The sequence below is a fragment of the Terrapene carolina genome, unplaced genomic scaffold (assembly GCF_002925995.2).
Source record: "Terrapene carolina triunguis isolate 2854851 unplaced genomic scaffold, T_m_triunguis-2.0 Scaffold113, whole genome shotgun sequence".
NCBI classification, from domain to species: Eukaryota; Metazoa; Chordata; order Testudines; family Emydidae; genus Terrapene; species Terrapene triunguis.
Window position 1 is genome coordinate 2,921,894 of NW_020664464.1, and position 24,798 is coordinate 2,946,691.

At 39.9% G+C, this 24,798-nt stretch overlaps 1 protein-coding gene across 1 annotated transcript in view; it reads right to left on the reverse strand.

Moving 5' to 3' along the window:
* The window catches only part of TTC39B (tetratricopeptide repeat domain 39B), a 41,931-nt gene extending 17,622 nt beyond the window's left edge, over positions 1 to 24,309 (reverse strand). Inside the window, exons 1-14 of the mRNA XM_024211082.1 lie at positions 24,205 to 24,309; positions 18,888 to 19,019; positions 16,940 to 17,016; positions 14,104 to 14,171; positions 12,035 to 12,099; positions 11,776 to 11,881; positions 8,413 to 8,478; positions 6,396 to 6,504; positions 5,274 to 5,341; positions 5,120 to 5,179; positions 4,545 to 4,706; positions 3,595 to 3,686; positions 2,786 to 2,906; positions 1,717 to 1,828 (exon numbers count right to left, since the gene is read on the reverse strand). Of these exons, the coding sequence (XP_024066850.1) occupies positions 1,717 to 1,828; positions 2,786 to 2,906; positions 3,595 to 3,686; positions 4,545 to 4,706; positions 5,120 to 5,179; positions 5,274 to 5,341; positions 6,396 to 6,504; positions 8,413 to 8,478; positions 11,776 to 11,881; positions 12,035 to 12,099; positions 14,104 to 14,171; positions 16,940 to 17,016; positions 18,888 to 19,019; positions 24,205 to 24,299 (1,333 nt within the window). The 5' untranslated portion in view covers positions 24,300 to 24,309. The remainder of the gene's footprint in view (positions 1 to 1,716; positions 1,829 to 2,785; positions 2,907 to 3,594; positions 3,687 to 4,544; positions 4,707 to 5,119; positions 5,180 to 5,273; positions 5,342 to 6,395; positions 6,505 to 8,412; positions 8,479 to 11,775; positions 11,882 to 12,034; positions 12,100 to 14,103; positions 14,172 to 16,939; positions 17,017 to 18,887; positions 19,020 to 24,204) is intronic.
* Positions 24,310 to 24,798: the final 489 nt, after the last annotated feature.

The following is a 24,798-nucleotide window of genomic DNA, read 5'->3' on the forward strand; positions in this document are numbered from 1 at the left end:
GAGAGAGAGAGAGAGAGAGAGAGAGAGAGAGAGAGAGAGAGAGAGAGGCATGTTTGGGTTTGCTTTGTCTGAAAGAAGTATTTAGAGATGGGATAGTGGACTTGCCTTTAATATTGGGTTCTGACCTGCTGTAGATGGATTTTTGTTTGGGTGTCTTTTCTCTATTCATTAGGGATTAAAATCTAATAGGAAGAGGTGGTATAATTTCCATTATTATTGATACCATTATTTAGATTATAATTAGAATTAGAATTCGGGTTCACATGCTGTCTACTTACCTCTTTGTTTTTCTTTTCTACCCAGGATAGTCCATTCCTTCCATTTCCTGCTTTCAGACTGTTTTGCCATCTCTCCCTGGTTCTTACCTGTAGCCCAGAGTTCAAAGGACTGTTTATAGTTCTCCAGGTTGGGGCTTCAGTGCTTTTGGCTACTTTACTGAAGCCTTGGCCTGGCTGGAATTTTATAACTTGAGGTGGAGATATTTTGGCATTATTTTTTTAAATGTAGGAGATTTTATTACTAGCAGTAACTGAGGATCCTGAACACCTCTGAACTCTGAGGGTTTTAAGGTCCAGGTCCAAACTTTGTGACCTTATGTCTTTGTCTAATAATATTATTAGTTAGCACTTTCTATAGTGTTTTATATTTTCAAAACACTGTGCACACATTAGCTAATGATATATTACTTAATCACAGACATTTTTACCTGGAGGTGGAGGGGCGGATTTCTATTATAAATTACTGGGAAAAGTGTGGTTAAAATCTTCGTATTAAACAAGAATTTTTTAAAATAGAACATTAATGAAGAAATAAACAAACTTTTTATTTGTTTGAGTAGCTAAGGTTCATGAGAAAACTGATGTGCGGTAATTATATTCTCCATACAATTCATTTTAATACTAGAACTCAACAGAGAGCTGTACTGCTGAGGCAAAACAGCAACGGGTGAAGCTGTGTTGCTTGCCTAACAGGCAAAAGTGTCCATCGGAGGAAACCTGAGTCAGAGAGAGTGAATACAGACATTAACTTTTGAAGTGCATGTGTTATTTTTATATGCCTTTCTTTTCATCTTATATCATTATTATTAATTTACGAACCAGCTGTTTGAGTCTGAAAGTATTTATTTGAATAGTCACACTTCCAAGAGCCACAAACTCTCTCTACAGTCAATAGCTAAATTTTATTGTCTTTTAGTACTCATGGCAATACTGCTAATTTTATCTTTCTTGTGGGTGTGGTAGGTGAATCCATTGATATTGCTGTCATTTACTGTTAGTCAAGAAGTTCCACTCATCATCGGTCAGTGTCCTCCACAATGCAGTTACACTATGGAAGAATGTCTTGAATGAGAGTTAAATATTTTTAGACTTTTCCAGGAAGATCAATTTGGTTCCTTTCCTAGAGATCACTCCTCAGAGATAGAATTCTCTCTCTGAGACCCAACAACATCTTACCAAAATATACCCAAGTTCCTCAGTTTTCCATGCTCTCCTTTTGGAGCCAACCTGATTTTGAAAGACATTTTAGAAGTACCAGTAAGTAAAGACACTACTGCAAACCATAATTACAGCAAATATTACATTCCATGAGATCAGCCGGGGAGTTTATATCCAGAGCCAGTTCTTTCCTTGCAAGACACATTAACATGGTACAAAAAACTTAACTGACAAAGTTTCTGAATAGCTTTTTACATTCTTACCCTAAATGACTACTTACTAGTTTGATTCTGTAAAGCAGTTTCTTCTTTCTCAATTGTTATCAGTAAACTTTCTGTGAGGTCAGCCCTTTTGCCTACGATTGCAAATCCATTCCAGACATACATCATTTCCTGCCAAAAGAAACAAGAACAACCCCTTGGATCAATATCTACATTTAACCAGCAGTATAATTTGGATGGCTGCTAATTATGTCTTTTCCAGCATACACTATACACTATGTATGATTGTAAAGTTAATAAGTGCCAGAATTAAGGTTTCCTGGCCACCTCATAAATATGGAAAAATAGTACGTGATCATGTAATTAAAGACTTTATCATAATGCATACGCACAAGAGAGGCGAATTAAGGTTGCACAGGCAACGTTAATTCTGGCATTTCCTAAGTTATGAGTGCTTGACGTTGCAACCTTAACAATGTTATTTTAACATAGTTTGTGTGTGTAGTTCCCTAGATTTTTTTTAAAAGCAAACTAAAAACCCAGGAATGCCATCATTTGATTCATCAGCAGTGTCAGAATTCTTAGATTCACCATGCAGATTTCCCCTCAATCTGGCCCTTGTTCCCTCTGCATTTGAATCAGTCAGCTTCCTCCTCCACAGTGACTGGGTGCCAGCAAAGGGTCCCTGAGAGCGAGTGTCTGTGCTCTCAGTTTCAGTGACCAGCCTGGGGCAGTTATGTGGGGATGGAACATGCTCAATCCAGTCAGACATGGAAGCTGTGAGGGGCAAAAGCATGCCCAGTGAGGGTGGAATCTTCAGAGATTTTAGCTGCTGAATTCTAAGACGTCACTACTGAGCATATTTGAACTGAGATTTTTCAAAGGTTTATAATTTGGCTAGTTTTTGCTGGATTTTCACATGGATGGCAATGGCCACCTCCACAGCCAAATTTGAAATCCTTGCTCCATATCATGATGGTGCTAAAGTTTCTCAAGAGAAAAGGTAACCAGAATTCTTTTAACACTGCAAAACAACATATTTTCCCTGAAAGTTTGTTCTTTTTCCTATTTGATATAAGTACTTATTTTGTTATTTAATCCGAACTGAAAGAAGGCAGCTTTCAATACCAGGGCAGGTAGTATAAGCTTCACTGGCTGAGCACCATTATAGCGTCGAGCTTTCCTCACTGCTAACTTTTCTGTTGGGATAGATTTTCCTGCAATTCTTTGTCTTAGACCATCCACTTGTCTGTATGGGGAAAAAATAGATAATAAACAAGGTAATAATTATAACGTTTCTCTATTTATAAAATAGAAACACTCCAATTCAAGACATGAAGTAGTTTCTATTCCTAAGATCCCTTGTTTCCTGTGCCTTTTACAAGTGGTTCCCAGCCAATGATCAGGTTTAGTATAGTAAAAGCCTCTCACCTAGAAAGCAACATCAAAAAAAAAAGTTGTAAAACATATAAATTAAACAAACTAAAATATATGTAAGTGAAAATGCAAAAACAAGAGTGATAATCACTTCATTTAATCTTTAGTTGACGTTTACTTCTTTTCACTAGATTTGCTAACTTTTGTATTAAAAGTTATAAGCTTAAACCTTTACACCAAGTTTAACACCATTTAACCAATAGATGCTGGCTAAATGTTTGCTAATATCATCCCAATTAAGCCGCTGTCATTGGTATTTACTATGTTTGAGAAAAATCAGTTCCTCAAAAGGTGTTCCAGTTAAACTGATTTTCCAAATAAATGAATCCTGATTAAGCCCATCATAATATATTAGCCCAGAGCTTCAGCCTTTTGTCACTGGTTCTCTAGGCCTTCCACACCTTAACAATGAGCATCCATGTGGGACCGCAGTATGGCACTCAGTGTTGCTATATATGCCCAGCTGCTCTACCCATTTTAGTAAGAATATAAAAGTTTACCTGAACAAAGACACAATATCTTCTCCAGTTGTTTTCACATCCTCATCTGGAAGCATACACAAAATTGCAGCTTTCTGGAATACATATATTGCCTACCCAAAACAAACAAATCCCACCACAACATTATATTAGTATCTGATTTACAATATTAGATCAGAGCATTGGTTTATCGAGCACGGCATCCTTTCAGCAGCAGTGAGGCAGGTGAACAATTGTAAACATTCCCCCCCGCCCCCAGGTTTCCTTTTTCTTGTGATTTATACCAAATTCCATTTTTATCAAATTCATCAACTATTAACATTGACAAATTAAAATAAACTTTTTTGAGAGAGTTTATTCTTCCAAATATGTAGATTAATTTATTATGTATTATGTATTAAGTTGAAGAGAAAAGCCTCACTCCAGAGATGACAAACCAGCCTATTCCATGGTCTGGGGGTGTTTTGATTCAAGGTTTTTGTTAGGCCCATCTCTAAACATACCATCATGAACCCATATCCTAGCAGGTTGTCTGTCTAAGGAACTTCACTGGAAAGAGCTTCCTATTTTAAGCTCATTGAAGCTGACTAGCTGTTCAGATGGTATTATTTGATTAACTTTTTAGTAACTTTTAAAATAGGAGTTTAATCAACTAACTTTTGTTCTTGTACATTAGATCTTGATTAAATTAATCCAGTGAACTTTGTTTTTCCCTCTCTCCTCCTTTTTTTTTTTGGACTCTGGTGAACATCTGAATTTATATGGTGTTGAAATTCACAAACTCGTTGTTTACTAGTTTACTTCAAATTTGAGAGCAAAATTCTACTTCCATCACAGACTGAACCTACATTTTTAAGGCCAATATTCTTTTGTTTATGGATTTAAATTGGGCTCATTATGGAAACTGAAATGCACCCTTAACTACGGAGTGGCTACTGCCATATCATCATCATGTCCACCTGCCCATTTACCTTAGACCACCTGCTCTCTTTGCAGAGCAGGTCTGCATACCGATATGCTTGAAGCCAGTTCTGCTGGAATGAGTAGCACCACATCAGTTCCCAATAACAGAGGTGATGAATCTGTTTCCACTCTTGCTGAGCAGCAATGCATTCTTGGAATTTTGACTGTGCCTACAGTTCATTTCAGTAAAATAGAATAATGACAGAGGGAAATGATAATTTTGCTAATTACAGTACAACATGAGAACTATGGCTATTTAGCTAACTAATGAGCCAAATCCTCTCCCCAGCACCTTGGGCCAATAAATGGGCTAGGTACTGGAGAACTTCACAAAGGCAGGGCAAATTAATTCATCACCCAGACTGTGAACCTGTTCCACCTTAAGGGCTAGAGTAAACTCTATAATACCATCATTTCCCAAACCCAAATGGAGAGAAAACCAGAGAGATCTGTCCAATTAAAATCAATGGGACTACTCAGTTGAGCAAGGCAAGCACTGAATTTGTCCCAAAGTGTTACACAATACACAAATCTAGAACTATGATAATAAAAAAATAATAATAAATGAACAACAATTAATTACCTTTTCAAAATTTCCTTTCAGTATATCTATTCTGGCATCATAAAACAAAATGATGGAACCCTTGAGAGGAAAAGAAAAAGCAAATACATAATCCCTACTTTAATCACAGGAGTATTCATTACTTGTTTTTGTAAAATTTATCAAGAGTACGCACATTTGGAAACTTCTGGAGGTAGGGTTCAAGAAGAGTCTCTGCTTCCTGAAGGTTGGCTTCCCCTATACCTACAATCATCACAAAAGAGCCTCAGTTTCACCAGAACAAATCAGATTTTTACAGATTAATCTCCAAATTACATTACAGTTTCAGTAGAAGATTAGTGAACAGTCTTCAGCTATATAAAAGGAGAAAGTTAATTATTTTATTATATTGAGTTTCATTGAAAAACAAAATCACATCCTGGAACCATTAATAGCCTTCAGAGTAATAAATGTCCCTGGTACAAAAACTTCCTCATTCCCCTCACTTCCTAATTTTCATCTCAATAATCAACAGCAGATGGTACTGGGGCGAAATGACAAATTTCTAAATTTCCTGACAAGTCTAGAAAAATGGGAGGAATATTCACAAATTAAAAGATGCAAATATACATCAGGAACACAGGTAAACCTAATCTTGACTTTAAGCCTAAGTGACCTGAGCAATTTGATAGGTGCCTGAACTTCCAAGGGCTTCATACCACAGACATTCCTGACCTTCTAACTAGAGTACCATCCCAAATTCCCTGTCTATGGCCTCATCAGGCTCTGCCTTTTGGTTCAGCATCTATCTGGCTTGTATGCCCCAGCAATCTTTGTGAAATGTGTGTGTTTGACAGGTATGAGCTTGAAGATATACTTCATGGGGGGCGGGGGAAGCGAATAAAAATAAAAGGTAATCATCTTTGTGTTTCTTTCTTTCCATCCCTCCTGTCTTCTCCCTTCAGATCTAGGGAGGCCTATAAACAGACAAAAGTGTGTGTGTGTATATACATGTATCTGTATACACAAACACACAGGTATGTATGTATGTATCTATGTATGTGTACAGGAAGAGGCAAGCAGATAAAAAAATGTTTAATATAGTAGTACACATTTGTTCCCCTAGCTATTTTTCAATATTTTCAGCATTAAATTACATAATGTCCTAATATAAATTTAATAATCCCTATATTCCATTTTTTTTCTAAACAGTGGGTCAATAGAAATTTACAAAAGAGTAGGAAATATTTCACATTTCATATTTCACAATATGTTCACAATGTCACATAATCCAGGAATAATGAATTCCAGTTCTTACCAAGGATTAAAGAGACGTAAGTATGATATACCAGCAGGGTAAAAGTACACAGTATGGCCCTCAAACTGCCACCAGAAGCACCTTCCCGCAGCTGATGGAGGCCCAATTTCTATAGGAATCACAAATATGTAGAGATTTAGCTATCAAATAGATTAAGGTGGTAATTTAATAAAAATGATATAATTTTCAGCAGTCAAATTTTAACAGAAATTTCAATCATTTCTTCATTTTTCCTTTTAGGTATACTGATCTCCTAATTTATTACCTGGCCCAAATCCTGAATGACCCACTCTCCCAGAGTAGAACCTGGGAGGAGCTATGGGGTTAATCAATGAGACTAGTCCCCTTCTTAAAGTTAAGAATGTGCTTAAATCCACTACTAGAATGGGAACAGAGCACTCAGCACCTTGCAGGATCAAGCCCCAGGTGTCCTTTTCCCTTCTCGGCCCCATCCACTGGCTGGGGACCTCCCCAACATTCCCCTTCACACCTGTACCCCATATGCACTCAGACAGGAATCCAACACACAGTGAAATACTCCTGCTTCTCACCTCTATCCCTAGGCAGAAACCTTCCACTCATGTTCACCTTCCTCACTGACACACTGAGGCAGGGACCCTCCTCCTCTCCACCCTTTTGCAGCAACTCCTCCACAGACCCCTGAAATACTTAACCCTCTTCCATCATCAGCTAATATTTTGGGAGGCCCTCACTGAACTGCTACCCCGACAGATCCCACCCCCACTTCTATGCCCCATTTGCAGCAGCTTCCAGGGTCCTCTGAATGCTGAACCGAAGTATTATAATCCATGGAGACCCGGTCAGGGAAGCAGGGAGCTCATTTATATAAAGTCTCTGCCCCACCTGCAGTTTCCACAGCTTCTGACTGTGAAGAGTCTGAGCAGCTGCTCCCTGCCCATGCCATGCCTGCTCGACTCTCTTTGGGAGCAGTCAGGCTAGGTCAGAGCTTCTCCATACAATAAAGGCTCTTACAATATGAAGTTCAGCATCTGTGTGCACGAATTTGAGTTTAACAATTTTGCTTTTTGAACAGGTGTTTGTTTAAAAGGAGTTCTAATGTTTAGATGCTTGGTACAGTGCCTAAATTTGTTCTGTAGCTTAACAAGTTGTGATGGTAATATCTCAAAAGGGTTCAGCTTTGATTCCTTCTGGATTATTAATTATTATTATTATTCTGATAGGACCCTAGGGTGTACTTTGTCTTTTTATCTGTTGTTGTAAAAAACAATTACCCAGTCATGAATAGCTTACAGCCTCATTTTACCTATGACAAACAAGAGCTGTGGGAAAGGTAACAGTAATACGATCCTACAGTGACTCAGTTGTGTCCCATGCACATCTTGAAATTTAGCTACCTAACATTAATTTTTATATTGTTTATTTAACTCATTTATTGTAGGTAGAAAGGTGGAAGAGAGTTTTAAAAGGAATGTACATGAGGAGAGGATATGTACGTAAAGAGCTAGATGAAGACTTGGAGTACTCTCCCACCTGGGGGGGAAAGAAGGAGTATGAACCCTCCTTATGCCTCTGAGTAGGCCCCATACTCTTGGGATTGGGCACACATGAGTAAGGTAGTGCCGTGCACTCACAAATCCTTCCTCCCAGAGCAGGAGGGGTGGGAAATAGATAGGGCCTGGGCTACACTTCTAATGGCTGGTGTGGAGAACGTAGGAATTTACTGCTGGTTTAGGCCAGCAGAAAATTACTACCCTCTCCTTGAGGGCCATGGGGAAGTAGGAAGGAAACTGAGCCTCAAAGGTACTGTCTCCCAAGGCTAGTCCTGGAGTGGTGGAACTTATGCACTATCATTTGCTCAGTGTGTACCTAGAGGAACAATTTTTACCTATCATTAATATTTTTGATGGGCATTTAAAAGACCAAATGTAAAAAAGCTGACTTAAATGTACTGAACCTTTCACTTTACATATTTAAAATTAACCCCCTCCACACTCCATCAGAGAAAGCACTGACATTTTAAAAACAAATTTAATACCCTATTGCCAGAAAACCCAATAAATTCTAGAAGTCGGAGAATCCTTCCTGGTAAAAGGGACAGCATCTGCAATAGCAAACAAAGAGAAAAAAATGTGAGTTTAATGAGATATACAAATTTTATGTGCAATATTCGAAAGAAAACAAATTCTAAAACCTGCTATAAATCTACAACCAACAAAAGTAGCACCAAATGCCATTTCAATTAGCATAAAAAAAGTGAAAAATATCAAAATACAAATATAAATACACTTTAAAAAAAATCTTGAAGTATACATGCATGATCAGATATTGTGCAACCACTTTACGTGTGTGACATCATTTCAGCTCCCACTTGGTCTTGCATCATGGAAGCCACAAGACTACACCACACCTCCGTGCTCTCTCAAGATGATTACTTCTTATTTCAGGCTGATTAGCAGTGCCAATAAATTGTGTGTTATTTTGGGTGAGGGGGAAATATTTTTATATTGACTATAGTGCCTATATTATTATTTCTATTGTGGTAGCACCAGCATCTAAACATTCCTTTTTTCATTCCTCCTTTAAAAAACATTTTAGCATTCCCAATCAGATGATTTAACACTGTCACCTTGGAAAGTTCTCTTTGTGCCTATTTTGTAAGGATGGAACTAGTTGTACAAAAAAAACACTGCAGGTAAGTGTAACTTTTCATTATGTTCATATATATACACACATACACATACACACACACACTTCCTTTTCATCAATCTTTGCCCCATATGGAACACAATGGAAAACTTTTAAGGTTAGCAAACAACTTTTTAGTAAACATATCAAAGAAGGTCTGGTTGAAGGCCAGTGCTGGAGAGGATCAGTTCAGTTTATAATTGGTCTGTTTGTCTAGATTAAGACTTTTTTTCCCTTCAAATTTCCTACTGGGGAACCTCCACTGATGGTAGCAACAAGGAATGCTAGTATAATCAGGCTGCCACCAGCTGCTGGTATTTTAGGACTATGTTGTCTCGTCCTCCTTTAAATAGCATTAAATGACATAGTGGATAACATGAGAGCAACTAGTCTACACTAGTATTCTCACTGTTATTAACATGGGTGGTAATGAAATGATCAAAAATTTGAAATAAATTACTAGTGCAGACACCTAGATTTATAGATTGTAAAGCCAGAAGGGACCATTGTGATCATTTAGGGTATGTCTATACTACGAAATTAAACTGATTTTATAGAAGTCAATTTTTAGAAATTGATTTTATACAGTCGATTGTGTATGTCCTCACTAAGCGCATTAAGTCGGCGGAGTGCATCCTCACGACCGTGGCTAGCATCGACTTACGGAGCGGTGCACAGTGGGTAGCTATCCCACAGTTCCCGCAGTCTCCACCACCCATTGGAATTCTGGGTTAAGCTCCCAATGCCTGATGGGGCAAAAACATTGTTGCGGGTGGTTTTGGGTACATGTCATCAGTCGCCCCTCCCTCTGTGAAAGCAACGGCTGTCAATCGTTTTGCACCTTTTTTCCTGGGTTACCCATGGAGACGCCATACCACGGCAGGCATGGAGCCCACTCAGCTCACCGTCACGCACTTTAAAAGCTCGCTGGCGTGGTTTGCTGACTAGGTCAGCAACCAACATTCCCATTGTTATTGCTGCTTGCTGTGTGCTCCATAATATCTGAGAGTAAGGGGGAAGACGTTTATGGCCGGGTGGGAGGTTGAGGCAAATCGCCTGGCGTCCAATTTTGAGCAGCCAGACACCAGGGCGATTAGAAGAGCACAGCAAGGCGCGCTGCGCATCAGAGAGGCTTTCAAAACCAGTTTCATGACTGGCCAGGCTATGGTGTGACAGTTGTGTGTGTTTCTCCTTGACGCACACCCGCCCCCTTTGTTGATTTTAATTCCCTGTAAGCCAACCACCCTCCCCCCTCCGAAATGAAGTAACTATTGTTTTGAAACCATGCATTCTTTCTTTATTAATTAAAATAAATGAGATAACGGACAAGGTAGCCCGGGTGAGGTGGGGGAGGAGGGAAGGACACGACCACATTGCTTATTGTAGCCACACTAAAAATCAAACTGTTTGAATGACAGCCTTCTGTTGCTTCAGCCATCCTCTGCAGTGGAGTGGCTGGGTGCCCGGAGCCTCCCCCCCGCGTTCTTGGGCGTCTGGGTGAGGAGGCTATGGAACATGGGGAGGAGGGTAGGCGGTTATACAGTGGATGCAGCGGGGGTCTGTGCTCTTGCTGGCTTTCCTCAGCATTGCATCCTGCCTCCGCTCTTCGCGCTCACTTAATTCTTTCCTGGCCTCTGCCACTGAATGCTTCCATGCATTAAGCTGTGCCCTACCAGTGCAGGAGGACTGCATGAGCTCGGAAAACATGTCATTGCGAGTGCATTTTTTTCACCTTCTAATCTGCGATAACCTCAGGGACGGAGTTGATAGGGGGAGCATAGAAACATTCTACACTCTATGATTCTGGGACTGCATGGTCACCTGTGCTGCTGAGTGCTGCTGAGTTCGCCACACTGACCAAACAGGAAATTACATTCAAAAGTTCCCGGAGCTTTTCCAGTGTACCTGGCTAGTGCATCGGAGTTCAAAGTGCTGTCCAGAGCGGTCATATTGGAGCACTCTGGATAGCTCCCGGAGGCCAGTACCGTCAATTTGCGTCCGCACTACCCCAAATTCGACCCAGCAAGGTCGATTTTAGCGCTAATCCCCTCGTCGGGGAGGAGCACAGAAGTCGATTTTAGGAGACTTTTAAGTCGAGGGAACGGGGTTGGTTGTGTGGACGCATTCATTTTAAAATCGACCTAACGCGGCTAAATTCGACCTAACCCTGTAGTATAGACCAAGCCTTAGTTTGACCTCCTGATTAACTCACGCCATAGAAATTCCCTAATATGTCACTGCTGCAAAAGGAGGGCATGTAAGGACAGGCTACAACAATAAAAGTATTAAAATACAGATGTCCATACTAGCTTATCTAGTGATGGCTGCAGTATATTGCTTTTATATATTGTTAGAAATAGTATTTTTTCTTTAACAGTAACTTCAGCACACAATGCAGACACAGGAGTTTCTATGTTCAATATGTTTTTTAAAAAATAGATTAGGAAGTTGTACAAAATAGCAGGCATGCAAGAAGTCACCACTTCTACTGCCACTCTGAATAAAGGTTCCACAAGGTCACCACATGCGCCTGCAAAATCTACCCACTCTGCACTACAAGACTGTCTAATTTCTAAAGTGATGGCACTTTATAGACTAAACTTTCATTTCTGTAAAGTAAATAACCTAATATAGAACATTATGTCCATATAAACTCCAGTAAATTAGATTCGACCTAATGGTCTCTTTACAGGTTGAAAAACTAAAAACATACCAAATTGAATGCTCCTATTCCAAGTTTTACTCCTCCTTCAAACTGATGGTAGGTTTCATTTTTATTTTTGTTGCCCTGAGTCATCTGTAGCAGCTGATGACATTCTCTTTTAATTCAGAGAAGAAAAAGAAAATACAAGTTAGAGGTGATGACAACAAATGATTAGAGCAATGTGATTTTTTTTAAGAATATGGCATTAATGAAATTGCACCTGCTTACCCCAGGGCTAAATGTGACCACACGTAATGTAACAACTTACTTGTATATTTGGTAACTTGTCCTAATTTTGAGGCCACCTTTGATAAAGTTGATCATATTTTCATCCTGGAAAAAAACAATTTTTGTGTGCAAAAAATGTGCAATTTGTTTCCCTTTATGAAGTTGTGCATAACATATTTCTAAGAAATTTCCTTTTAACTAAATTTTTCTTTTGACAATGACTCTAATAAATATGTAAAATTTAACAAACAGAAAAACATTTTTACAGTAATTAACTTTAGTCTTATAAATGATTATATGGTATATGCTGAATTGTCCAGGAGACATTCTTCTGTGTATTTTGAATGACATGCTTTAAATAAAAAACAAGTTAAAAAGAAGTGAAAATCAACAAAAAATAGGGCTAAGAGAGAAGAAAGCACTTCAGCAACATATTGACTGAAATAAGAAATTCACCAGCAGATGGTGCTACAGGAACTTTTTAGAAAGAGTTTCTGAAGTATGCGTTCTAAAATATGTATACATGAGTAGAGAACAGTACGGATGACATCCCACAGTGTCCCCTAACCAGATGAATTCCACGCGCTGATCAGTAGCAACTCCAACTTGCCTTGGGTTGCTGTAGGACAGCAAAACAACAGATATTTCCTAGTACATTATATGTTACTTTCTATAGAAATGTAACTATACCTGCTCTTTATTTTGAATTTTCCCAAAGAAAAATTTCATTCTACAAAGGCTTAACATCCAAATTCATTTAGCTTTTTTAAGATTCTCTCTTCAGTTAAATCTACTGATGGGTTGCTGGGTGTTTTGTTTTAGTTTGATTTTTTTTCTTCTTAATTAATATTTATTTTAAGACCTTGAGCCTGCAAACATTTAGGCACATGCTTAATTTTACACATATGAGTAATCACATTGGAGTTGGGGGAAATGGGAAGAATAGGCTGAAGGAGAAAAAGTGAGAGTTTTAAACCGCTCCCTTTCCTTAAAGGGTGTGGCCCTTTCAGCCAATTTAACTCATTTTTCTACAAAAAGAACAGGAGTACTTGTGGCACCTTAGCGGATACAGACTAACACGGCTGCTACTCTGAAACCTCTCATTTTTCTAGTGCAAAAACTATAGTAGTACAAACTAATTTATATTAAACAACGCTAATAAATGTTGGCTTGTGGGTGAAAAAATTGCTTCTGAAATAGCTGCTGAGCGTTCGGAGAAGGGCAGGGGTCCAAATAGACCAGATGACGGTAAAAAAAAGAGCGCTGCACCTACCCACCCCCAAATATTTTACAACTTCGCCCCTATTATTTTCTCTTCATTTTACTAGGAATTGCTTTTCATTATGGAAAGATAGATTAGGTTTTCACAAACTCACCTACAAGTGGTTTTTACAACAGGCTTGTAAAATTTATGAGCCATTCTCTAACAGTAATAAACCACTTCAGGGTGGGCATTAGTAGGCTACTGATGCAAATCACAGTTGGTGAAGACACTTGGCTTCAGGCTATATGCCTCACAATAAATCCAACGTGAACACAAATAGCTTATGATTGTAATGCATTCCTATAAGGTGGCTAACACTGTTTCAACTGTATGTGGACAGTGACTTGAACCAGAGAACAAAAAAGGAGATGCTGCTATGTGATCAGCATCAGCTGAAATAGTGCTAGTCAGAAAGGAAGTTCCCATCTGCTTCATCTATGTACAGCAATGGACTGTTGGATAGGTGAATCACTGGAATCTTCCACCCTCCTGATACTCATGAAGTAGTGACCAGTGTCTGGTGTATACTTAACTTCGGTGCATTAGTGTCATGAACTGGAATAACAACATGTCTTAGACCACAGGACAAAGGGATTAGGGTGAGCAGATACATAGATATATTTTAAATAATATATCTAAATGGAAAACAAATTGTAGGGTAGGATATCATATGTTGCATTTTCAGTTATTTCCTATTAAATAAACATTTATTCATTGCATAGCCTTTTTTGTGTGTGCAAAACATTAGATCTTTTGCGAGTGGAGTGCTCTTGTTGGATGATTACTAGCATTTTCTGCTAACCTGCATATTCACAGAGAGATCTGAAGTGAAGAACAGACATTACCTGTACAAATGTGAGTGCTGCTTTCTGTAGCAAACATTCAGCATAACAGATTTCTGCATGCATTTCCTCTATTAAAAAAGAAAGAAAAAAGAAAAGGAACAAAGGAAGCCTTAAATTATTTATTGCAGACACAGTATTTTTGTTTACATTCAAATGCAGTATTTGTCAATCAATGGAACTAAAACAATTTTGACAACAGAATAATTAGTTTTGTTGTTGTTAACTTTCAAACCACTCAAAAACCTGTCAAAAAAACTAGATGAAAAGCTAGCTAAAATTAGTCTTCTATGTCACCTCTCTTCAGCCAACAACCTAGACCCCTTCCAATTAGGCTTCAGTCCAGCGCACAGTATTCAGACATCACTCGTTGCTCTGGTATGGTATGATACCTCTGCAAGGTATGTATGTTCATTCTCATCCTATAGCATTTGATACTGTTCAGCAAACAGTCCTGTACTCCCTCCAAGAGACTGCAGGTTGGGGTGGGCTGGCGGGGTGCTGAAGGAGAGGGAGGTTGAGGGGCCCCAAGGATGGACGGGGGGGGTGGGCTGGAGGAGAGAGGAGGATTGAGCGGACCGTACAGGTGGAGGGATAGACTCTGGACGGATGGGGCTAGCCCCACTATTTCAGCACTGACTTGCCCTGTGTGGCAACTGCCAACTTGTACTGCAGTAGTGAGCTGTAGAAAAATGGCATCCTTAAAAATTAGGAGACCATCGTGATCATTTTCACGTATAATGTCTGCCATCAGTCACCATTTGAGCCCACTTCTCCATCATCACTACATCAACTAACTCATTAAATGGAAAACAAGTGGGCATGAATAAAGAAAGATTCAGTCATTAGAAGTCTCTTATCTTACCTACAATCTGATTACAAGACAGACATTTCATAAAATTAAATTTTAAACAGTACAGAATTATTGAAATTGAAAGAAGCAAAATTCTTACACATGCACTTAGATCCCATGGTAGTAGATTCCTTAGAAAGGCAACAAATAGAGATACTTCACTGCAGTATGTGTACTCCATTTATTATATAAATGAAAAATAATAAATTTCTATTTGTCTCTATTCCCAATATTTGATTATACTGCAATAGTTATACAGTCAAAAATTACAAAAATACTATAAGTGAAAGTGTCAGAAGCTCAGAATATTTCATAAATCAGAACTGTTCTTTAAAATACTATTCCTTGTAAATCCTGTACATTTATGATCAAATATAAATTTCTCCTTTTATGATACAATTTTTAACGTGTTCAGGGAAATAAATAAGGCCGCTTGGATTTTAAATGAAGGTAACATCTATCAAATGGTGAGTGCTGTATTATATGCTGAATCTTTGGAACGTATAACTCAGGGGTAGGCAACCTATGGCACGGGTGCCAAAGCCGGCACGCAAGCTGATTTTCAGTGGCACTCACACTGCCCAGGTCCTGGCCACCAGTCCGGGGGGGGCTCTGCATTTTAATTTAATTTTAAATGAAGCTTCTTAAACTTTTTTAAAACCTTATTTACTTTACATACAACAATAGTTTAGTTCTATATTATAGACTTACAGAAAGAGATCTTCTAAAAACGTTAAAATGTATTACTGGCACGCGAAACCTTAAATTAGAGTGAATAATTGAAGACTTGGCACACCACTTCTGAAAGACTGCCGACCCCTGGTATAACTCAAAACAGGCTCTACTTCAAGCAACTTGGTATTTAAGAATGTAAACCAAAATTACAGTGAGGAAAATTAAATAATGTATTGACTCTACACACTGAGTGAACACACTATTATTTAGATGAAGTGACAATTTGGCTTTTGGTGATATTCAAACACGTACACCAGGCATGAAACTCAGCATGGACTTTTTATTGGTTTATGGAGACTTAGGGCCATCTGTTTCCCTTAACAGTCAAAATTCATACTTCAGATGTAAATCTCAAACCTACTGAAAGTTCAGGGGTATTTGATTCAACAAAATTTCTATGATAACATGTACTTTAAAGGCTGAGGTGTAAACCATCTACCAGAAAAATGAGCTGTACAAGTTGAGTTGCATGTCATTTATTTCTATGAAAAAACTGTAGCAACCAGCAAAGGACAGGATACAAATATCCATAAAAAGCAGCCAGAAAAACCTGACACCTTTCTGTGTTGAGGATCACTGTGCTATTTCATATATAGCTTTTGTAGCAGGGGGCCACAGCTTTTAGCCAAGGCGAATGCTTAAATTAAGTTTGTGCGGTGTGAGATAAAGCAATTAAGAGAGTTGTTACAGTGCATGCAGTTAAACATTTTCAGGGCCATCACATGATTTGCTGAAGTACCACCTTCCAAAGGCATTACTTCCGGAAATAATGAAAAACAACAGGAACACAATATTACAATTGCCGGTAATATACACACATATTAAAAACTCAAACTCATAACCCTTGAAATTATCAGATGTTATTCCAAAACTTTTGGAAACTGAACCCCACTTCAGGAAAATTAAACTCATCACTTTCCCCTTCAACCCAACCATACATTGTCAAAGGCAGATCCATCTCAATTTATGCATCTCTAGGGCCTCTCTAGTATAATCATTAGCACCCCCCATTTTGTGAAATGCTGCATTAGAGGAACATGTGTACACATCAAAATATCCAACTTGAATGAGTATCTTTTTGTTATTAGAGGTGTCCCCAGTATTTGGATACGAGGGGGAAAACTTCACCTATACCATCTTTTCTTTATTAACAAGGTCACTTAAATCACAAAACTGCATCTATTTGTATGTTGTTTTTCACAAAATGGTTATTCAGATATGTTTTCAGAAAATGCCTCTTATTTCTCTTACCTTCACTCAGCTGATCCATTGACTGTTTAGAAACCAGACTGGACAAAGACTCTACCACTGTGCTTCTTTTCCTGAATCTATGTCGGCCAGCCATGGGAGAACAAAAACAACATAGGATAAGTGAATTTCAACAGCCATTCACATTTATCTCAATACACTGTGATTATTAACACCCCCAAACTTTAGAGAGAGAGATTTATAATCATTCTTTAAAAAAAGGAATGTTACTTACTACAGGGCTACAGTTTTAGTATATATCCCCATTCTTGACATACACAGAAGTCTAGGAGCCCATGCAACCTTAATTTGGCCCCCTTGGTGTATATAATTACATGATCATACACATTTTTTTCCACAGGACCGCCTCCTTCTTCAATGCACAGAATGGAAAATGCTCTGGGGATGAATCAGGGTGTTGTAATAGAGAAGGGTGTAGTTAAGGTCTAGATTTTGAACAAATGGATTTTAATTTTGCATGCCTCAGTTTCTGAGTGCCCAATCTGAGATACCAATAGGGGCCTGATTTTCAGACATGCTGAGCACATGTAGCCCCCAATGAATTCAGCTGGAGGGGTGGACACTGAACACATCTGAAAAACAGGTACACCTCTACCCCGATATAACACGGCCGATATAACATGAATTCACATATAACGCGGTAAAGCAGTGCTCCAGGGGGGTGGGGCTACACACTCCGGCGGCTCAAAGTAAGTTCGATATAACGCGGTTTCACCTATAACGCAGTAAGATTTTTTGGCTCCCGAGGACAGCGTTATATCAGGGTAGAGGTGTATTAGGTATCTAAAGCTAGGAACCCCAAACTGAGAACCTTTGAAAATTAAGGCCTATTTGTACAATATGATGCAAGTGCTGACATACACAACAAAAGCAGACACCTTTCTTGGTAATTCTTGCTTCCTACTATTTTTCCCCAATGAAGACTGCCTTCTTATGGGAACACGTTTCTCATCATGCCTTTCTGTGGGTTTGCCCTTTAAATTTGGCAAAGACGAGAAGCTGCAGCCCTAGACTGGATGTTTTGCAACTAGCTAATGTAAATGTAAACCTGATATGTTTCTCCCAGTTTTCTTTTTCCTATTGCTGAGAGGATTAAACACTGTCACACACCAAGTTGACAAATCAAGTCCATGGCAAAGGCAGAAATAGAGGCTACATTTCTTGATTGTTAGTGCTATGCCCTAACTATAGGGCCACAATGTTTCAATAGGGTCAGCAAAGAACATAAATTCAGAAGATTTTAATCTGAAGATGTATCAACCTCTTGTCTAGATATTTTGCAAGATCCACCTCCCTTGCAAAAATTCCAGTAGAGGACAGCTTTGCTCAGGTTATTTCAGTCCTCTCACTTCCAGTCAAAACCAGGAAGCAAAGAAAGGCGCAAAATAGGTTAACTGGAGGGGGAGTGTGCACATATGTTTACTGTAAAGAAAACAAAATGTTTGAAATTTCAAGACCAAAAAGGTTGGTTCATTTTTGGGTGAAGGTTCAGGTCAAAATATTTGGTCCATCTATAAATACACTACAAGAGGATAGGATATCCACAATGACACCAGGAAAAGCACTGAATACCGTATTTTCAAACAATCAGAAAACAAGGGCTGCATGAAATCCTGTGCCCAAATTGCATACGGAATTACGGTAACTGCATGTAGAAACTGCCTATTTGCTTGTCTACGTGGCTAGTTAGAGGCTTAATTAACATTTGAGTTTACGAAGACCTGATCTCAATTGAGTCTTCAGGATCTACCACAATACCTAGTTCCATAATATGCTTTGTTCTGTCCTACCCAACTTAATCTCCCACCATGCTTGCTCCATTTTGGAACGATGGTCAAGTACTGATTTGGTGCTGACAAAGTAGAAACTTGACACATATGAATGCCTATTGTATTTAATATCTGTCAAAATGTAAATTACTCAGGCTTACCTTTGGCAGGTGTGTAAAGCTTCCTTCATTGTAGAAATCCCCATTTGGATATCCTGGTGCTCGAAGGTCATAGCAGCCTGCATAACTAAAATAGTGCTATAGCCAAGGGCATGGTACATGCTGTCTTTAGACCTGGGGCAAACATACAAATCTTATGCATTTTAGCCAAACTAACAAATTTTAAAAAAATACATCCATATTCTTCAGCACCAAAAAGTAGAGTTATGTTTGCCCAATGGTGTTTTCTGCCCTTCCAGAACAGTGTAACCAGCAAAAACAACTACACAGTAAACACAACTTTAACTCTGGCCTTCCTGGAGATGGCAAATGCCATCCACCTGCAGCAACTGGTGGGGGAACTTGATGGGGCAGTGAAAGAGGACAGTCCAGTAGCAAAGGAGGGAGACACTTGCCAGGGGATAATAGGTAGCTCCTTCCCTGCGAGTCTCTGGCACCCACCGGCTGGCTGGGGGAGAAGGGTATTGATTGGCCAGCATTCATTCCCCAGCTCCCAAGATTTTGCTCAGCGTAGAGACCAGGTGGAGCCTCTTTTGGCTCTGTTCCAGCAGCCCACCCTACCCACCCAAACTAGGAGTGGGAACCCAGTCTGACAGATGCTGAGGATCTAGCAGATCACCTCTTTAGGGCATCAGGAAGGAATTTTTTCTCCCATGAATCAAATGGCAGAGGACCAGGGAATTATTTGCCTTCCTCACAGCACCTTCAAGCCACAGCAAGTTAAGTAGGAATGCACATGGTACCTAACTAAGGTGCTGGGTGGTGTTTATTTGTCGCAACTGCAGCCAGTTTCCAGTGCAGTTAAGAAAATCAAACGAACGGTTCCCAGAGGTAAAAGACCTGGGATGTTGATGATGGGCTTTGGGCTCATGTGATAGGGTGAGCCCTTGTGGCCTTTGTGGGCCAAGGTCAGACCTTGTGGCCCTTGCAGTACAAGATCCCCATCCTGATTCACCCTCTGATCCTCGTGGAGGAGGGGTGTGTGCTTGGACTCAGAGAGAGCGGAGTCCTGGAGGAAGGCTAAGGAGAGCGTACCCTGCATTATGGATTATACAGTAAGGAGCCCTGTAGCCCTGGCTCTAGTTATGGGTTACATGGTAAGTAGCCCTATAACTCCTGCATTGGAACCAGTTAAATGCCTGGTATAGGGGAGTATGGGTGATGGACAGGTAGCGTCCCTCTCCTGTGTTAAAATTTAATAAAAGTTGTAGCCTGTGCAGTCCATGCATGTGTCTGTCCTCATTTTGCTGCTGTATCCACATCAATAGCCACTAGGAACTATCAGCATGCATTCCACCTGCAGTAATTGTGTTAAATATAGCCGTACTGAATAGAAGCATTAGTTTGGAGAAGCTTGGCAAAGCTGAGATTTCGATATCTGGGAGACCCTTCCTCTCAGAGGGGGGGGTCTGAGAGCCTCATTGTCCTCCCGTGTGTGATCAAAGGGAAGAGGTGTATGCATACCTGGAGAGACCCAGTAAGCCTCAATTCAGCACAGAGTGCTGTTATATCAGTAGCATTGTACAGGGACCTCTTTGCCATGGAGATTATTAGCAGTGAGGTGGTATATGAGAGTACTCTCTGGGTTTAATGTTGGGTAAATTAAAGTATATTGTCACATGTAATTCTGTGGTAAGAGTGAAGGGGCTGTAAAAGGGGATGAAATGGTTGTAATATATAGCAAGTTAGTTTCTGTGAGGCTGGCTCACTGTTTGAGTGTAGGACAGGTGTACGTAGCTCCTGTACAGAACAGCTCACCTAAACAAAAATTTTGCCTTAGCAAAGAGAGGACATTAAATTCTGTGCTATAGTGGTAATGTACCCTATTTCCTGAGTGATGTGTACTATCTGAAAGTGCGAGAATGTGTATTACAGGAGTATTAGGGCATTGCTCAAAGAGGGCTCAGTTAAGGCTGTGTTGGTATCTGTAGCGGGGCGGCTGCCCCACTCCAGGAGAAAATGGGTTAAAGTAGGCCAGAGAGGCTGTGCAGATGGGCAGCCAATCAGGGCCAGGCTGAGCCCTATATAAAGGCTGCAGCACAGAGAAGAGGGGAGTCTCCCCCGACCAGCAAGGGAGGAGGACTGTCTCCTGGTAGAAGGAACGGCACCCTGGACAGAGCAGTGCTGGGCAGGGTTTCTGGGCAGGGTAGCAAGGCAGTGGGAGCTCTGGCTGACCCTGCCAGACTGCAGGTCTTGAAACAAGGGCTGAGTGGGTGCTAGGGCTATGGGGAAGTGGCCCAGGGAAGAGACGCAGTGATGGAGAGTGAAACACCATAAGAGTAGGGCGCCCTGCTGATAGATAGAGCTAATTCCTGGAGCAACCAGCAGGAGGCGCCACGGTGGAGAGCACAACCCATTACAGTATCTAAATTAACTCGTTATTTCCTGGTTTTCAGAAGTTTGAGTTTTGCTGAACATGAAGTTCTGGAAGGGCACAAGACAAACAGGCAAACTTACCTCTGCTTTAACAAAGTTTTTTGCCAGTGAATCTCCCACTGTTTTGAACAGAAAAGGAATTTTCATGGGAGTTTTTGTTCATTTGCTGTTACTTTTGTAGGAGTTAGGCTGTTATAGTCTAAAGGTAAAGGATGATATATGATTCCTACGCATTCCTCCCCACTCCTGTACAATTTGCTATCGTGGAAGGTGATGATGGTTATGCTTTGAAATGTTTGGAGTTGCCAACAGGACAGGGAGAGAACTCACAGACATGGACTATTACCCAAAATCTTGGCAGTTTTATTCCACATTGGTTACAGTAGTGGCTCTCAACCTTTCCAGACTATTGTCAGGAATTCTGATTTCTCTTGCGTACTCTCAAAAGTACACCTCCCTTAAAATCTACTTGCTTACAAAATCAGACATCAAAATACAAAAGTGTCATAACACACTATCACTGAAAAATTGCTTACTTTCACATTTTTGCCATATAATTATAAATCAATTGGAATATAAATATTGTACTTACATTTCAGTGTATAGTATATAGAGCAGTATAAGCAAGTCATTGTCTACATGAAATTTTAGTTTGTACTGGCTTCACTAGTGCTTTTTCTGTAGCCTGTTGTAAAACTAGGCAAATACCTAGATGAGCTGATGAACGCTGGAAGACCTCTGCATACCCACAGGGGTACAGGTACCCTTGGTGGAGAACCACTGGGTTACAGTAACTATAAGCATGCGAGAGAAGACCAGTGTATCTCTCTTGTTCTTCGTCTCCCTACCACACCATCCTCTGCAACATATAGGTGCCACATCAATATTTTCATAACCCTCCCTCTCCCATCCTATTAAGCCATTACCACATAAAAGTTGTTCCTTGTGCCCAGCACCTTCGGCTGCTGCATGCATATATCACAGGCTGCAGCTTATTAGGAAGTAACACACTTCTTTGGTTATAAAAATTGAGCTATACACCCAGCCAGGCCCTGTGCCCTCACTATTCTCCCCCCAGCAGAGCCCTTCCCCTATTCTGGCCAGGCCTCCCCAGTCATGCCCTCAGCCCACCCAGTCCTCCCTGACTCCAAGCCAGCCCCCACCCACTCCACCACACATAGGGGCAGCATGTACTTTCACTTTGTATTTTCTAGTTTTTTGGATGTTTAAATCTGTGTTACTTTCAGGAGCCTCTCAGATCTCAGCTTGGGGTGGGGGGAGTGGTGAGTGGGGCTCAGATTCCCCCTGGAAGAACAAAGACCCCCAGATCCTGGCACACATACATGGAGATTGGCTCAGATTCTCTCCCATAGAGCCAGGGCACCCCCAGAACCTGGCTTCCTTGTGGGGAGAGGGAAGAGAGAGAGGGACTCAAGTAGCAAAATGCCCAGGAATCACTCATATATCTGCACAGAGCATGTGTAATTTATTATTTTTCAGAAAACAGTTACCTGTACCTGTTAGCTGTACACATTAGCAGGGCACATTTCCAGAAAACAAAACAACTCTTAAGAGATGTCAATTGTTGACATATGCATACAGTTCAATCTCCGATTTCTGCTAAGGATAGGATTAAAATTTACAGTGCAGGTGCAACTCAGTTTCAGTGACCACAGTATGTCGCACTGAACCACCAAATTAATGACACAACTGGCTGCCGGCAAACCCTCTTGTATAGTCTTGCTACACATGTACATCCAATCGTTTTGGGGTGAGAGAGTGTTTGGCACATACCATTCTAGAGAGCAAAACTCTCTCTTTAATAAGGTTTTAAATATTGCGTTCCCCAAAGGGGCAACAGGTGCCATGCATTAACTAAGATAAATGTCAAGCAACTGAGATCAGTTGGAGGACAGAGTCATGGGTTAAGCCCTAGCTATGTGCAAAAATTTACAAGAACTCGCTGATTTTGTAAAATGCTGGTTTTTGCCGGGGACTGTATCTCAGGAACCCCTTGGTCAGATGACCCCAAATTTGGATCACCAATCCTATCCATACCCTCATGGGGTGCAGCAAATTTCAAGATAACCTGAGTAAGCATGCAGATTTTAGAGCACTCAAGAATCATCCTTTAAACAGAAAGCAGTTCCAACTTTAACTATATTTTACATGCATGCACTCACTCACTCATATATAAACAAAAACATCCCCCATTTCTTTCAAATATTCCTTTCTAGTCCAAAGATTTTTCCTATTATCATTAAGGAAGGACCTATGTGGTAAAACATCATACTACAGGAATATACTTATTTAATAGAGAAAATCTTTCTACTAAATTAAGCCTTATTAATTGTACTTTCATGCTGGTTTTCTTGATGGGAGGAGGTGACAGGGAGAACTAGAAGGAAAGTAACTTTTTCAAAAGTTGGAGTTAAAGCTAAATCCTGCCCATTGCTGTGTTGTAAAGGGAGAAGAGCGGCTAATCTCCAACTGCCAGGTAGCACATATACCACCATCAGGGAAGTATCAAAGTGCACTCCACAGCATTCCTCTATCCTGGCCTATTTTTTGAAAAAAAGCCATATTTTGCAACAAGCCTTTTGTAGCAGATACAAGATGACAGAATTTCTGCTCTCCCCCCTTCCTCCACTGCACCTGCAAGGACTTGATTTAGGCCTTAGAATTACAACTAAAATAAAACAAAGTCCATGGGTTGACTGACAGGGTTTGTAACTTCAGTATGTTTAAACAGAAACAGTATATACTGTCTGGGGCAGCAATGCAGAATTGCTTTGGTCAGGAGAGACAAAATGGAAGTAATGAAAGCTACTATATTCAGAGGTCTTAGATTAGTGCTCAGCAACCAGATGGCATGCCTTACAGTATCTGCCCGCATTAATTCCAACAAACAAAATGAACTCACCATGGCCGAAGTAATTCCAGGGCTTCAGAAAATTTATTATTTAGAAATAAGTTCAGTGCCATTGAACATTCTTCCAGCGCACACTTGAGATCCATCTTGGATGCCCTAATGAAAACATACAAATATAACAAAAGGGAAAGGGTAAGTATTCAAAACTGTATTCAGTAGTAATCTCAGCTTTCAGAGCTGAACACAAACTGTATCACAGCCCAACTGTTCCCTAATCTTTTCTGCTTAGTTTGTTACTTTAGATTCCTGAACAGCTGTTTAGGATGTAAGATGCTGCGGTACTGTTTGCATTTCCAGATCCCTATAACCCTTTTTTAAAATGAGAAATAATTCAAAGAATAGAAAGTAGTTAATTTCAGAAACTAATTAATGACTTCTTTCCTTTAGATTTACAGTATATATTCCAAAAGCCATGTAGGTAGGTATTTTATAGTGTGTTTTTTTTAACTTATTTATAATAATTAACTCTTAAACTGAAACAAAACAGATTTGTAACAGCCATTGCTTTTATTCTGTGGGATTGTTTTCTTACTGTAATGGTGCTGATGATTATCTTCTCTGTTAACCATGACACATTTCATACCT